Source organism: Perognathus longimembris, chromosome 4 (assembly GCF_023159225.1).
Source record: "Perognathus longimembris pacificus isolate PPM17 chromosome 4, ASM2315922v1, whole genome shotgun sequence".
In the NCBI taxonomy this organism is placed as follows: Eukaryota; Metazoa; Chordata; class Mammalia; order Rodentia; family Heteromyidae; genus Perognathus; species Perognathus longimembris.
Genome location: NC_063164.1, coordinates 23,305,495 through 23,320,175, shown reverse-complemented (window position 1 = coordinate 23,320,175; position 14,681 = coordinate 23,305,495). Strand labels below are relative to the sequence as shown.

The 14,681-nt window shown below is 37.6% G+C and overlaps 2 protein-coding genes across 2 annotated transcripts in view; one reads left to right on the top strand and one right to left on the bottom strand.

Moving 5' to 3' along the window:
- Idh1 (isocitrate dehydrogenase (NADP(+)) 1) overlaps window positions 1-3,806 on the bottom strand; it is a 33,675-nt gene extending 29,869 nt beyond the window's left edge. The window contains exon 1 of the mRNA XM_048344856.1: window positions 3,802-3,806. The gene's annotated coding sequence lies outside the window, so the exon portion shown is untranslated. The remainder of the gene's footprint in view (window positions 1-3,801) is intronic.
- The window catches only part of Pikfyve (phosphoinositide kinase, FYVE-type zinc finger containing), a 73,375-nt gene that overhangs the window by 1,096 nt on the left and 57,598 nt on the right, over window positions 1-14,681 (top strand). The window contains 6 exon segments of the mRNA XM_048344857.1: window positions 2,593-2,645; window positions 2,647-2,743; window positions 6,156-6,274; window positions 6,547-6,718; window positions 10,423-10,630; window positions 12,112-12,201. Of these exon segments, the coding sequence (XP_048200814.1) occupies window positions 2,593-2,645; window positions 2,647-2,743; window positions 6,156-6,274; window positions 6,547-6,718; window positions 10,423-10,630; window positions 12,112-12,201 (739 nt within the window).

Here is a 14,681-nt window from a genome sequence, read left to right as displayed (position 1 = left end):
TGTTTAAAATATTGTAAGTACTGTTAGTACATATTTAGGACAGTGATTAAAAATTAATCCTTTTTTTTTTTGTTGGTTGTGGGCTTGAACTCAGGGCTTGGGTGCTGTCTCTGAGATTTTGCTCAAGCTAGTGCTCTACTTCTTTTAAGTCACAGCTCTGCTTCTGTTTTATAAGTGGGTTAATTGGGAGTTAGGGGGTTTTCATAGCCAGTACCCAGCTGATAATTCTTATTTTTGAGATAGTTTTGGATTTAGAGAAAAAAATGGGAAGCTAAATACAGAGAGTTCTCGTGGGCTCTCAAGGCCAGTATTACATTGTACATTACTATGGCACATATGTTACAATGAATGAACCATTATAATACATTTTTATTTCCTGTATTTTATCAGATTTCTTTAGTTTTCACTCACTAGTCCTTATTCTGTTCTAGGATCCCATCCAAGGTACCACATTACATTAAGTCATAAATATAGTCATCTTTGTCAGATTAAAGTGTGATAATATCAGATGAAAAGATGTATTATTTTGGCAGTAGTAATTGAACTCTAGGTCTTACACTTGCTAGGTGGATGCTATAGTACTTGAGCCATTTCACCAGTCCTTTTGCTTTTTTAATTTTTAAATAGTCTCACTTTTTTTTTTTTTTTTTTTTTTGTGCTTGGGGAAGCCTGCACTATGATCTTCCCACTTAAACCCCTCCCATGTAGCTAGGAAGAGAAGTGATTACCTCCATGCCTAGCTTGCTATTTTATTGATATGAGATCTGGATAACTTTTTTTGCCTGGGCCGACCACAATCTGCTTCTTAAATAGATTGTATTACAGGTTTGAGCCACTACTGTGTGTGTGTGTGTGTGTGTGTGTGGTGTGTGTGTGTGTGTTTTGTATGGGAGGAATAATATTTAAATGAGCTTGAGCAGGAGTGTGTCCTTAGCAATAAAGTGCTTGCTGAGCAAGCCCAGTACCCTGAGTTCAACACCCTAGTCCAAAAAAAAAAAGAACTTTTCTTAAGCAATTGTTAGGAAATGCTTAGTAAGCTCCTGTTATTTGGGGGCAGTTTTAATAGTGTTAGGGATCTTTCACATAAAACAGATTTGAAAAATACCCTAGACTTGCTGAGCATTGGTGATTCACACTTCTTTTTTTTTTTGGATTTTTAAAAAAATTTTTATTGTCAAACTGATGTACAGAGAGGTTACGGTTTCATACGTTAGGCATTGGATACATTTTCTTGTTCTCTTTGTTACCCTCCTCCTCCCTCATTCCCCTCTCCACTCTCCCCCCTTTCCCCTTTCCCCCCCATGACTTGTTCAGTGCGTTTACACCAAACAGTTTTTTTTTTTTTTTGGCCAGTCCTGGGGCCTTGGACTCAGGGCCTGAGCACTGTCCCTGGCTTCTTCCCGCTCAAGGCTACCACTCTGCCACCTGAGCCACAGCGCCCCTTCTGGCCGTTTTCCATATACGTGGTGCCGGGGAATCAAACCGAGAGCTTCATGTGTAGGAGGCAAGCGCTCTTGCCACTAGGCCATATTCCCAGCCCACCAAACAGTTTTTGATTCACACTTTTAATTGGAGCTACTCTGGAGGCTGAGATCTATGGATTTTGGTTCCAAAACCAGTCTGGGCAGAAAGTCCATGAGACTCTTTCTCCAATTAACCAGCACAAAGCTAGAAGTGGATTTATGCCTCAGGTGATACAGTACTAGCCTTCAGCAAAAAGCTTAAGAATCACACTCTGGCTGTGATTTCCAGCCCCATGTGTGTGCACATGTACACACCCAACGAAAAATCCCCAAACAACAAAATCCAGGCTATGTGTGAAGCTGATGTTTACTTTTTTTTATATGTTAATAAACTTAGACCAAAACACATAGGTCATGTATACAAACGGTGTAGTTACTGATAATTGCCATTGTTTCACTTTGTTTATAAAATCTAAGTTTTAATTACTCATGCAATAGAGTAGAACCCTTGGTGTTTTCAGATGTGTGGTATCTACGAGCCCCACCACCACTAAGGAAAAATTTCAAAAGCTCAGGGATGCATAGAGTTCACTTATGTACTGTGTGTGCTTGATTTATTTTTCCTAGAAAGACTTTCTACCTTATTACTTAATTAGGTACATTTACCTTGCTTTTGGGGGACCAACGAATTTGCTTTTTGGTAACTCAGCAAATCAGAAACAATTTAAACGAGGGGGAGGTGAAGTAGGTGAAAAAATGAGGGGAGGTAGCAATGTTCGACCAAGAAATGTACTCATACCTTACATATGTAACTGTAATCCCTTTGTATATCACCTTGACAATAAAATTAAATTAAGAAAAAGAAGCATTTTAAACAACGGGGGGTCACACAGGACTGGCTGAGCTCTGAATCAACTCACCTACATAATATAGGCATGGGAATTTAAATTAAACATTTAATTTAGTAATTGGTTTGACTATGCTTGGTCAGAACTGCCTGTAGTAAATTGATAAATAAGGTAGGCTCACTGTATTATGTATACATTGTCAAAAAATTTTATCCACCATCTCTTTGCTCAACTCCGAGTTTTAGTTTTACAAGTAACACCAAACCCTTTCCTTGCTGCAGAGAGAGGAGAAGCGGGCCAAGGAGAGCAACAGTCTCCAAGTGGAAGTTGGTCCCAGCCCTCAGCTCCCTTCCAGGGCACAATCTGTGAGGTCACCTGTACCTTACAAAAAGCAGCTGAATGAGGAACTTCAGCGTCGGTCATCAGTATTAGGTAAAACATAGAGTTTATATTTCACTTAGGTATTTCCATAGTTCTCAGATTGTTTTTGGACTTAACTTTCTGTTTATTGGAATAGTCAGGTACTCTTCAGAATAAATAAAACTGATACCTAAGTAGTGGAAGAATTGACACTTGAAAAAATTTCTAAAACATGTCATTAAACTTTGTTAGGCAAGACACAGATCTCTTGATTGTTTGTTCATTAATTACTTGCTTGGGTTTCAGCAGAAAACAGTTTGCAGCATCCCCAGGAGAACACAGGTTAGTTTCAGCCTTGTGAATGAATTCTGCATCTGTTGGGATGCTAGTGAATTGTGGTGTGCATGCCTCTGGCTGCAGAACTCTTGTCAACTCCATTAATGGGCTGCCATTTGCTCTTCGCCTCTGTCCTTGTTGGGATACAAACTGTCAGTGTGGCTGGATAAGCTGAGTTCCCCTTGTCTGCTTGTTCTCCATCTTGGCCTACTAATAATCATCTCATTCATTTTCCTGCTTTTCTCATGAGTGTGGGCTGGGGATCAATGTCTTAGTTCATATGCTAGATGAAATTTTATTTCCGTTAGACTGTTACAGTCAGTAGAGTGGTTTACTCAGCTCAAGGTGGTAGAGAAAGGACAGCAAAAGAGTAATAGAAGGGAAAGGAAAATCAAGGGAAGGGAGAATCAGGCGTCCCTGTACTTCAGATCCTGTCTGGTCTGGCCAGTCTTTCCTATGAGGGCCTTCAGGGAAATATAGGTATAAGAAATAGTGATTGGCAAAAGGATATTTTATTGCTGTTGAACTTGGTGTAATGAAAGGAGAGATGAAACTGAGCAGAAGAGGAGTTTCTGCTACTACTCCCATGTCAGCCTCAGCCCATATGCCAATTGGAAAAAAGAGCTGGGGGATGGGTATATGGATATATGAGAGAGAGAGAGAAAGAGAGGAACAAGGAGGAGGAGGAAAAGAGGAAGGGAAGGACGGTGAACGTAAGAGCAAAAGCGGGGGGGGGGGGGGGAGAGGCGCAAACTTTCCTTTTATTTCAGTTTATCTCCACCATAATCTTTAACCTCAGTAAACTCTCTTTAGCTGTTAAACCTGACTCAATTTTGTTTAGAAATCTCTTTGAGTAAATCTTATGCTGAATTAAGAATTGGTGTTTTTTTTTTTTAAATTTCATCTGCTTTTTGCTGAGTTTTGAGTTTAGTTTTTCAAATAATATGCTTTCCTTTGTTCTACAGAGGAAAGAAGATGGGGTCAAAGAGAGCAGCAGTCTCTGACTTTGGCATAGAATTTCTTTAAATGTAAGGTGGAGGGATCAGACTAAAATTTAATCTTTTAATGGTTGTGGGGTGGCATCTTGCCAAACTTTGCCTTTGGTGCTTTGCTATACTTGAATTTAAATATCTTCTTGGATGAGCTTGGAGTCTCTGCCTGCTGTTTCCCTATTCCTTACTGTCTCTGTCATGTCCACTTGAATTTGGGTTTTGCTGTGGAAGCATTTGAGCCTTATAAGCTTTTTTTTTTTTTTTTTTTTTTACCACAAAACGACTGATTACAAGCTCTCCAACCTTAGGAAAGTTATTTAATTTTCTAGTATCCATGTAGTTTTCTCATTTGTTTTGAAAGAGAAGTAGCTAACCAAGGTTATTTGCTTAGTTAGGGGAAAATAGAAACTTGCTGTCCTGGAAGAAGAAACTAGACCAGATTTTTCTCTCAGATTTTCATTTTCATTCTTGGATGGATTTCATTCATGGTTGCAAGGATGGATTTTGTTGTTCATCCTTTTCCAGTGGATGATTCTATTAATACTTTTTTCTTATTCCTCAGTACTAAGTGGAAGGGCCTTCACAATTCATTATCACCTGCACAGGGGAGTACTGCTGTTGTAATTACGTCTCCTGGCTGCATCTGTTTCCTATTTGCAAATCATAGAGTTTATTATTTGAGACTGAAGAAAAATTGAATCATTCAAAAACTTAGATATGACTAACAAAATAGCTGGTGTATATGCTGAAATTAAGATACAACTAGACAAATGTAAAAGTTTTCCAAAATAGGTACAGTTTAGAGGTAGTAATTATTTTACTAATTAAATATGGTTCTTGATAAATTTGGGCATAGGTATTAACCTTTCATTTTTGTTGTTGTTGTAATTCTTTCTTTCCCACTCTTCCAAAACAAAGCCACTTAATACAAGTCTTGGAAATGGTGAGTTGAGGCAGATTGAGGATGGGATATTTTCTGTTTTATAGTATTCTGTGCAGGATACCTGAGTCTCCCTTGTAAATGTCTGAAACCACAGGTAGTATCAAACTCTAGTAAATACAGACTTGTGATAAAATTTAATTTGTGAATTAGGCACAGTAAGATTAAACAACAGCCAGGAACAAAAACAGCTATACTACAATAATAGAAGTTTTCTGAATATAGTCTTTCTCTTGAAAAAAATCAAGGTAAATGCTAATATTTTTAGTCTGCAGTTGATGATGGTGTTGAAAGTTTGGAAAGTAAAACTGCAGATAAGTAGAAACTACTTATCTGTATCACATTTAATTACCGTGTATAAACTAATCGGATGTTCACTTTATTTTGTTATACCACCTCCATTTTACCTTTACATTTAACACTGTTGTAGAACTAGGAATAGATAGACATTTGAAGTGTATTTTTTGATCTAAAATAAGGAAATAGTAGGTGACGATGTTGGTTGGCATATCCCATTTTTGCCACAAAGCTGAAATTTGAGCTTTTTTTTTTTTTTGCCAGTCCTGGGGCTTGAACTCAGGGCCTGAGTACTGTCCCTGGCTTCTTTTTGCTCAAAGCTAGCACTCTGCCACTTGAGCCACAGTGCCACTTCTGGCCTTTTCTATATATGTGGTGCTGAGGAATTGAACCCAGGGCTTCATGTATATGAGGCAAGCATTCTTGCTACTAGACCATATTCCCATCCCTGAGCTTGGATTTAAAAAAAAAATTATTGATAGATTTGGTTTCTTATTGATATTTCAGGCATAAAAGATCCCTTCCAGTTTGTAGCCAGCAAGGTTGAGAAGATGAAGAGAGCTAGCTGTAGGAATAGGGTTTTATCAATCCTTTGGTTACTTGGTTGGGATCAAAGGGTACAGTAAATCATTAATGAGTTTGGCCCTTTAAGTGATCCTCCTTCCCAGGCCTCAAAACCATCAATCATCCCAGACAGTTCTTGTCTTAAGTATCCCTTACTTGCTTGTGAAACAGTATTTTAAATAATAATAATAATAAGTACTTTCAATAACCTCTTAGCATTTAACTTTCCATCCCTTTCACTGGCTGGAAGAACATCAGTATGGCTAGCAATAAGGCATACTATATCACCTATATACAATGTTTTATGAAAACACTAGGACTGTTAATAAGATTACTTTTTAAAAATTTGGCTCAGACACAAGAAGGAAAGCAGAACCTACCTTTGGAGGTCATGACCCTCGCACCGCTGTTCAGCTTCGAAGCCTCAGCACAGTATTAAAACGCCTCAAGGAAATCATGGAGGGGAAAAGCCAGGTAGGTACTGTTTGTCTAGAGGCATTGGGAGATTCCTTATTAAGTTCTTTGGGGGATGCTCACTGAAAATGGCTTAATAACTCTTGAAGGAAAGTTTATTACCCTGTGGCTGGTAATATATCCAATTGTCTTTGTCATTTTTGCCTTTTGCCTTTCATTTGTATCTTAGAATCAGCACATTATTTTCTGTAAATGAAATCTAACATTTCATTTGCCATTGTAACTTAATAGTCACTATTTTCAAGAGTTCTTCACATCTTTTGTCTTTAAAGGACAGTGACCTTAAGCAATACTGGATGCCAGATAGCCAATGTAAAGAGTGCTATGACTGCAGTGAAAAATTTACAACCTTTAGGCGCAGACACCATTGCCGTCTCTGTGGGCAGATCTTCTGTAGTCGTTGCTGCAATCAAGAAATCCCTGGAAAATTTATGGGCTATACAGGTAATGTATTTTACTGATAGTACTACAGTTTTTATAGACTATGACCATAAAATCAGTATAACATAGGATCAATGTTAATCTATTTTTAAAAATTAATTAATTTATTGTCAAAGTGATGTACAGAGGGGTTACAGTTTCATACCTAAGGCAGTGAGTACGATTCTTATCCAACTTGTTACCTCCTCCCTTGTTCTTCTCCCACCTTTTCCCCTCCTCAGTGCCCTCCCCCCCAGTTGTACAGTTGGTATTGCTTGTAAGTATTGCTGTTGCATTGGTTTGCCTTTTACTCTTTTGTCTCTCCATTTTGATGTTCCCCTTCCCTTCCCTAGTTCTGATAAATGTACATACAATACCCAGGGTGTCAAAATCAGTTACAGTGACATCAGTCACTGCTGATGTCACTGAGGAACTGAGGAAGAAAGACAAAAGAGAAAGGCATAATTTCACATGGTATGTTGAAAATAACAACAGCAATGATAAACCACTTATTTCTATAAGTTGGAGTTCATTTTGCTTAGAATCATTTATGTGTTCATATGTACTAGCTATTGAGCTATTATGATCTTCCACTAGGATTATCCTAGACATGTGCTAATTATTACCAATGAAGGAAACCATAGATTCTTATGTTTCTTTGAGTATGGATCACTTTATTTAATATGATTTTTTCTAAGTCTTTCCATTTTCTTATGAATCGGGCAATGTTATTCTTTCTGATGGGAGCATAGAACTCCATTGTATATATGTACCACATTTTTTTTGATCCATTCACCTACTGAGGGGCATTAAGAAAGATTGGACAAATGGGATTTCATCAAACCGCAGAGCTTCTGCACAGCAAGAATAAACAGAAAGCCCTAAGATTGGAAGATCTTCACTGGCTCTACAACAGACAAGGACCTCATATCTAAAATGTACATAGAATTAAAAAAATTAATTCCCCCCAAAACAAATCCTCAAAGAAACAGTTGCCCCCTTAATAAATAGGGTAAAAACTTAAAGAGAGACTTCTCTGAAGAGGAAATGAGAATTTCATTTGCCACATGAAGTGCCCAATATCCCTGGCCATAAAAGAAATGCAAATCAAAACAACATTGAGATTCCACCTCACCCCAGTTAGAATGACCATTATCAAGATGCTGGCTGGGATGTGGCCGAAAGGGAACCCTACTACACTGTTAGTGGGAGTGTAAACTTGTTCATCCACTCTGGAAAGCAGTGTGGAGGTCCCTAAAATGGCTAAATCCAGCAACCCTGCTTTTGGGCATTTACACAAAGGATTACAAGTGAGACCACACTAAAGCTGCACAACTGTGGTCATAGCAGAATTTACTATTGCTAAAATATGGAATGAATTTTTATTCTGTGTTTCATATATAAGAGAAGGGAAGCTGTGTGCGCTCGTGACTCATGCCTGTAATCCTAGCTACTCAGGAGGCTGAGATCTAAGGATTGTGGTTCAAAGTCAGCCCAGGCAGGAAAGTCGGTGAGACTTGTATCTCCAATAAACTACTCAGAAAAAGTGGGAAGTGTGCTGTTGCTCAAGTGGTAGAATGCTAGCCTTGAGCACAGAGAGGCTCAGGGACAGCACCCAGGCCCTAAGTTCAAGCCCCATGGCCAGCAACAACAACAACAAAAAAGGGAAAGGGAGGGAGCTACAATTTTTTTTTTTTTTAGAACTTTGTAGATGGTAGTGTTCACAAATAACTAGAGTAAAAGTATATCACCTATACTATCAAAAACTAAAGCAGCATTAGAAGTTATTAGACAAGATAGATTTTTTATAAGATGAGTTTTTGTTTACAAAGTAAAGATCTTTTACTCATTCATAAGGAAGGTAAAGTATTTTTAATATAGAAAATTCAAGTTATTAAAACAAGAAAAGGTAAACAATTGTATAGTTTTATACAATGATTTAGGAATTCAGAGTTGGTAGAAATAAACCCAAAAGTGAACTTTTTTTTTTCAGGCAGGATCTTGCTATATAGCCTAGTGTGGTCTGGAATTCTGTGTAGCCCATGCTGGCCTCAAACTTGCAATCTCTTACTTCAACCCTCCCGAGTGCTGGGAATATAGGCATATATCAACCACCATGCCTGACAGTTTTTAACTTTTTTTTTTGCTGGTTCTGTAGTTCAAAGCTAGGGTGTTTGTATGCTAGGCAAACACTGCACCACTGATACATTTTTCAACCCCCCCCCCCAAGCAGAATTAATATCCTTTTCATGTTCTTTTTATTGCATAAATCTTTTGCTCTTACTCAGTTTTTCTTAATTTTTTTTACCTAAACTGATAAATTTAGAATCCTATCATCTTTCACCCAGATTATGACCACAGCTTTTAAAAGACTTTTTATCATTAGTTATTCCCATATGTTGCATCCCTTTTTCATACCCTAGACCCCGTGTTCTTTGTAAAATGCTAACTTGATATCATATGACAGTATTGTACTGCTTAATAACTTTTCTTTTTTGGTGCTGGTCCTGAGGCCTGAACTCAGGGCCTGGGTGCTGTCTCTGAGCTTTTATGCTGAAGGGTAGTGCTCCACTGCTTGAGCCAAAGCTCTACTTCTGGCTTTTTGGTGCTTAAAGAGATTAAGAGTCTCATAGACTCTTCTGCCAGGCTGGCTTTGAACTTTGATCTTCAGATCTCAGCCTCCTGAGTAGCTAGGATTCTATCTGTGAGCTACTAGAACTCCGCTCTCTTGCTTCAATTTTTTAAACAACAACAAAGCTCTTCAGCCATGCTAAGTCTTTCCTCAGAGTTATTTTTCATGGTTATGCTTCAAGATCTGTCTTCCTGAGTTCAGTGACCAGGTCTTACAAAGTAAATCCCCTGTTATGTATGACCAAGTATGATTAGCAGCAGCTAGCTAATGATATATTTGTTAGTTTGACAAAAATATTGTAAGATATTAAATATATTGTCATCCAGAACCTCATTTCTTACAGTTTTTTGATTTGGAGTACATAGTTGTCTATTACCTCACAATACCATAGCTTATTGATAGTCTCCTCACTACTGGAATTCATCATTAGTGTTTTTATAGCTAATCAAATAAGAAAACTATGAGCCAATGCAGAACCCTTAAGGTTATGTTTCTTTAAAACTACACTTAGTACCAAAATCTCTATTAGTCAGGATTCTTCAAAGAAACAGAACTAATAGGTTCCACTCACAGTGTGTAAGTAGAGAGAGGAGAGGTTCACCTGTTTTTTTCTTTTTTCTGTTCATTGTGGAGCTTAAACTCAGGGTCTGGATGCTGTCTTTTAGCTCTTTCGCTCAAGACTAAAGTTCTACCGCTTTGAGCCATAGCACCACTTCTGGGTTTTGAGTGGTCAGGACTTTTTTGCCTGGGATGGCTTTGAACCACTGTCCTCAGATCTCATTCATAAGTAGCTAGAATTATAGGCATAACTATGAGCTCCCAGCTGTTCACTTGTATTTTAAGGATTTGGCTGTAGTGATTGCAGAGCTGGCAAGTCTGAAGTTCTCAGGTAATTTGAATACTTTGATGAATTTGCCATAGTAAGACTATGGCAGTCAAAGTATTATAAACTCACTTCTTTAAAATGCCTTGTTTGGTAGTCTTTGAAGATATTTCTCTGTTATTAGTTACTTATTAACCCAAAGATTTAAATATTTTATTAAATAATATATTAATACTACCTTTTAATTATTATTTATTTCTTTTTTTCTCCTAGGGGACCTTCGAGCTTGCACATACTGTAGAAAAATAGCTTTAAGTTATGCACATTCTACAGATAGTAACTCCATTGGGGAAGACCTGAATGCTCTTTCAGATTCTGCTTGCTCCATCTCTGTACTTGATCCAAATGAGCCCCGAACACCTGTTGGCAGTAGAAAAGCCAGCCGGAACATATTCTTAGAGGATGATTTAGCCTGGCAAAGGTACTGTCATGGATATGATTTTATTTAATTGGAGAAAAACTCATAGTCTTGTGACTTTTGAGTGTTTATTTTCTTTGGATTGTTAGCTGAAAATTCACTATTTTCTCCTTTTCTTTAATCACCCTACAAAAGGATCACACATATTTATGGATAGTAATGATATTAGCTAATTGGAATATAATTTCCTTGAGAGGAAACTTTACCTTTCTTATTACTGTTCTATTGTTGACACCAAAACAAGTACACTTGAGAGTGTACTATCTTTTTTTTTTTGGCCAGTCCTGGGCCTTGGACTCAGGGCCTGAGCACTGTCCCTGGCTTCTTCCCGCTCAAGGCTAGCACTCTGCCACTTGAGCCACAGCGCCGCTTCTGGCCGTTTTCTGTATATGTGGTGCTGGGGAATCGAACCTAGGGCCTCGTGTATCTGAGGCAGGCACTCTTGCCACTAGGCTATATCCCCAGCCCAGAGAGTGTACTATCTTGAAATTGATAAAACAATTGGATTAGATAATGGAAGTCACTGCGATTAGTAATTCCTACAGTAGTCTTCTTTGAGAATGCTAGTGCTTATAAGATGTGTATTCATAATTCCAAATAAAATTACATTTTTTTCTTTCCAAAGGGACATTTCTTGTCTTTCTGTATATGTAAATATTTTCTTGCACTGGCTGGTAGAGGAGGATGCCACTAACTTTTTCATTGAAGTTACTTGAAATTATTTGATTAGAATCCTTGGTTCATCAGTTTCTGGTTGTTTTATTTAGTTTAGCTAAGTAATTTTCTTAAGTGTAATATCAAATATGCCATGTCAAAGGGCTTAGAGTTTTAACTACCATTTTTCTAATGAGACATTTTCTCAGCTATCTCTTCTGGGCGTGAGGAGTTAGTATATTATATAATCAAACAAGTAAAATGTTTTTACAATTACACTCAAAAGTTTTAACGTACTGTAGAATAGAAAAGAAAGTCACATAATTAAATGTCAATTAAGATTTCTTTTACATAAAGTTCAGAACTACATAAAATGTATATCTTCCTTTCAGAGAATGGTAATGATGAGCATAAATTTTGCAAGGGTGGTTTCATTGAGAGTAGAGAGAGGAGTGGGAGTAGACAGGAGAACACAAGTACTGCAGAAATCACTAGTCAAGCCAATGGCTCACACCAGCCCAGGCAGGAAAGTCCATGGGAGTCTTATTTCCAGTTAACCTATTTAAGAGGCTGAAATTTGAAGATCATGGGTTAAAACAAGTCTGGGCAGGAAAAGCCACAAGACTTATTTCTAGTTAGCTAGCGAAAATAAGTTCAATTGGAGGCATAGCCTGGTGGAGCACCAGATAGGATTGAGAGAGCCTAGTTGAGAGTGTGAGGCCCAGAGTTTTAAGTTTTACTGGCACACAAAAAAATCGCTCAAGAGTCTCACTGAGATTAGATTTGCCCTTTGCCGTCCTCAATGATCTCAGTATTTTCTTACTTTCTAGTTTGATTCATCCAGACACCTCAAATACTGCTCTCTCCACAAGACTTGTTTCTGTTCAAGAGGATGCAGGGAAATCTCCTGCTCGAAACAGGTAAAGTGTCAAGTGAAAATAATGCATCTTGTGTCTGATTTTATTTATGTTCTTAATAATGAGAACAAAAATAATAAAGCTGAGATTGCTTGTCATACAATTTCTTAGATAGAAACTAGAATGAGCTATCATTTGCTTTTCATTAAGACTTCTCACTTTCTTTTATTTTAAACATCTTTTATCTTTTAATTTTTGTTTTGAATAATTTTGAAGCTGCAAAAGAGTTATAATAATGGGAAAATAAATGTTAATGTATTCTTCATTGAGATTTACTGATTTAAATTTTGTCTATTTTATTACTTTTTACTTATACAATTTTTGTAAATAATTTGAAAATCAGCAGTAGATATCAGCATTTCTTTTGTTTTTTAGTTAATATTTTGCAGTTATTTTTATGTTCACCTTGGCTTTTCTCAGTAATATACATTTATGTTTCTTTCATTTCTTGGTGACTTTTAAGTGCTGAGTAGTATTCTATTTATTAGATGCAACATGGTTTATTCATCTGTTGGAGGGCATCTTGCTTGCTTCCAAGTTTTAGTAACTATAAGACTGTTTTTAACATCTGTGTATAGGTTTCTGTGCTTGGGAAAATACTGAGGAGCATGAAACCTGGATCATATGGGCAGAGTAGATTTAATTGAGCAAGACCTTACCAAACTTGCTGCCAAAGTATGAAACTCTGATGCTCTAGCACTTCACCCCCACATACCTCCAGTCCTATTCTGGCTGTTTTTGAGAGAGGCTCTCACTTTTTGTTCAGGTGGTCCTGTACTGTGATCCTAATGATAATCTTTGCTTCTGTAGCTATATAGGCATGCACCCTCACACCCCGCTGTTGATTGAGACAGGATCTCTTGAACTTTTTACCTGAGCTGATTCACCTTATTTCTTCTTTCTTTAAATTTACTTTTATTTTGTTGTAAAGGAGATGTACAGAGGGGTTACAGTTACATAAATAAGCTGGGAATATGGCCTAGTTGTAAAGTGCTTGCCTAGCATACATGAAGCCCTGGGTTCGATTCCTCAGCAGCACATAAACAGAAATAGCCAGAAGTGGTGCTGTGGCTCAAGTGGTAGAGTGCTAGCCTTGAGCAAAAAGAAGCCAGGGACAGTGCTTAGGCCCTGAGTTCAAGCCCCAGGACTGGCAAGAAAAAAAAAAAGATGCAGTTATACAAATAAGGCAATGAGTACATTTCTTGTCCAACATTGTTAGCCCCTCCCTTGTTTTTTCCCCCACTTTCCCTTTCTCCCACTTATTTCTTCTTTTCCACTAGCTACAGGCATGAGCCATCAACATCCAGTCTGAATTGTTTTAAAAGGCATATTTTGGATGCTCTCTGAGTAGCTTGTAGAACACAGTGGCAGAGTAAATCCAGGCAAGAGAACTGATTTAGATTATAATGGGAGAGGAGGTGAGGGAGAGGGGAGCAGATGAAAAATGGTCAGATTCTAGATAGATTTTGATTGTACAGATAGTCAGTTATACAATAGATACATCAAAGGTGACTCAGTTTTGAGCCTGAGCAGTTGAAAGAATGGAATTGGCTTGATTGACATGTTAATATGTATTAGACATGTTGAACTTGAGATACCATTTAGACGTTCAAGAGAGATGTCAAGAATTTAGAGGAAAGGTTCAGGCTTAAGATACAAACTTTGGTGTTATCATCTTGTGAATGGCATTTGATTGAGGTTATGAATCCAAATGGAGATAATCAAAACAGTGAGTATGAGAGGAGAGGAAATGGGACTGAGAGCTTGGGAAGTGCAGAAGAATTAGAAGAGGACTGAAATGGAGAGTCCAGTGAAATGAGAGGAAAACTAGGAAGAATATTTGTATTAGCAGTGAAATGAACAAAGGTTTGTAAGGAGAAAGGAGGTACGCTGCTCATATTTTAAATAAGATGAGGAAAGACTAAGAATTGAATTTAAAATAATGTTGGTAGCTGGGCTCAGTGACTCACTGCTGTAATCTCAGTTACTTTTAAACTTTAAATAACATGAGGAAAATAAATGAGGAAAAACTAAGCATTGGATTTAAAATAATATTGGTAGCTAGGCACAGTGACTCACTGCTGTAATCTCAGCTCCTTGGGAGGTAGAGATTTGGAGGAATGCAATGTGAAATCAGCCTGGTCAAAAAAGGAGACTGACTCCATGTCAACAAACAAGTATAGGTATATAGCTATAATCCCAGATCTATGTGGGGCTTAGTTAGGAGGATTTTGGTCTGATTTTGGTTAAAGTGAAAACACAAGATATCCCCTGAAAAGTATTCTGAAGCATGAAGAGCTGAAGTAGTGACTCAAGTAGTAGTTGCTTGTTTGCATAGCAAGAATAGGTCCCTGAGTTCAAACCTCAGTACTTCATAAATAAAATAACATTGGTAACAATGTAGACTTTTTAAGGGGGTTGTTTGAGTTTATAATAGAAAGGAAGAATAACTGGAGATGAGTTTTTTGCTATCAAATGAAGGA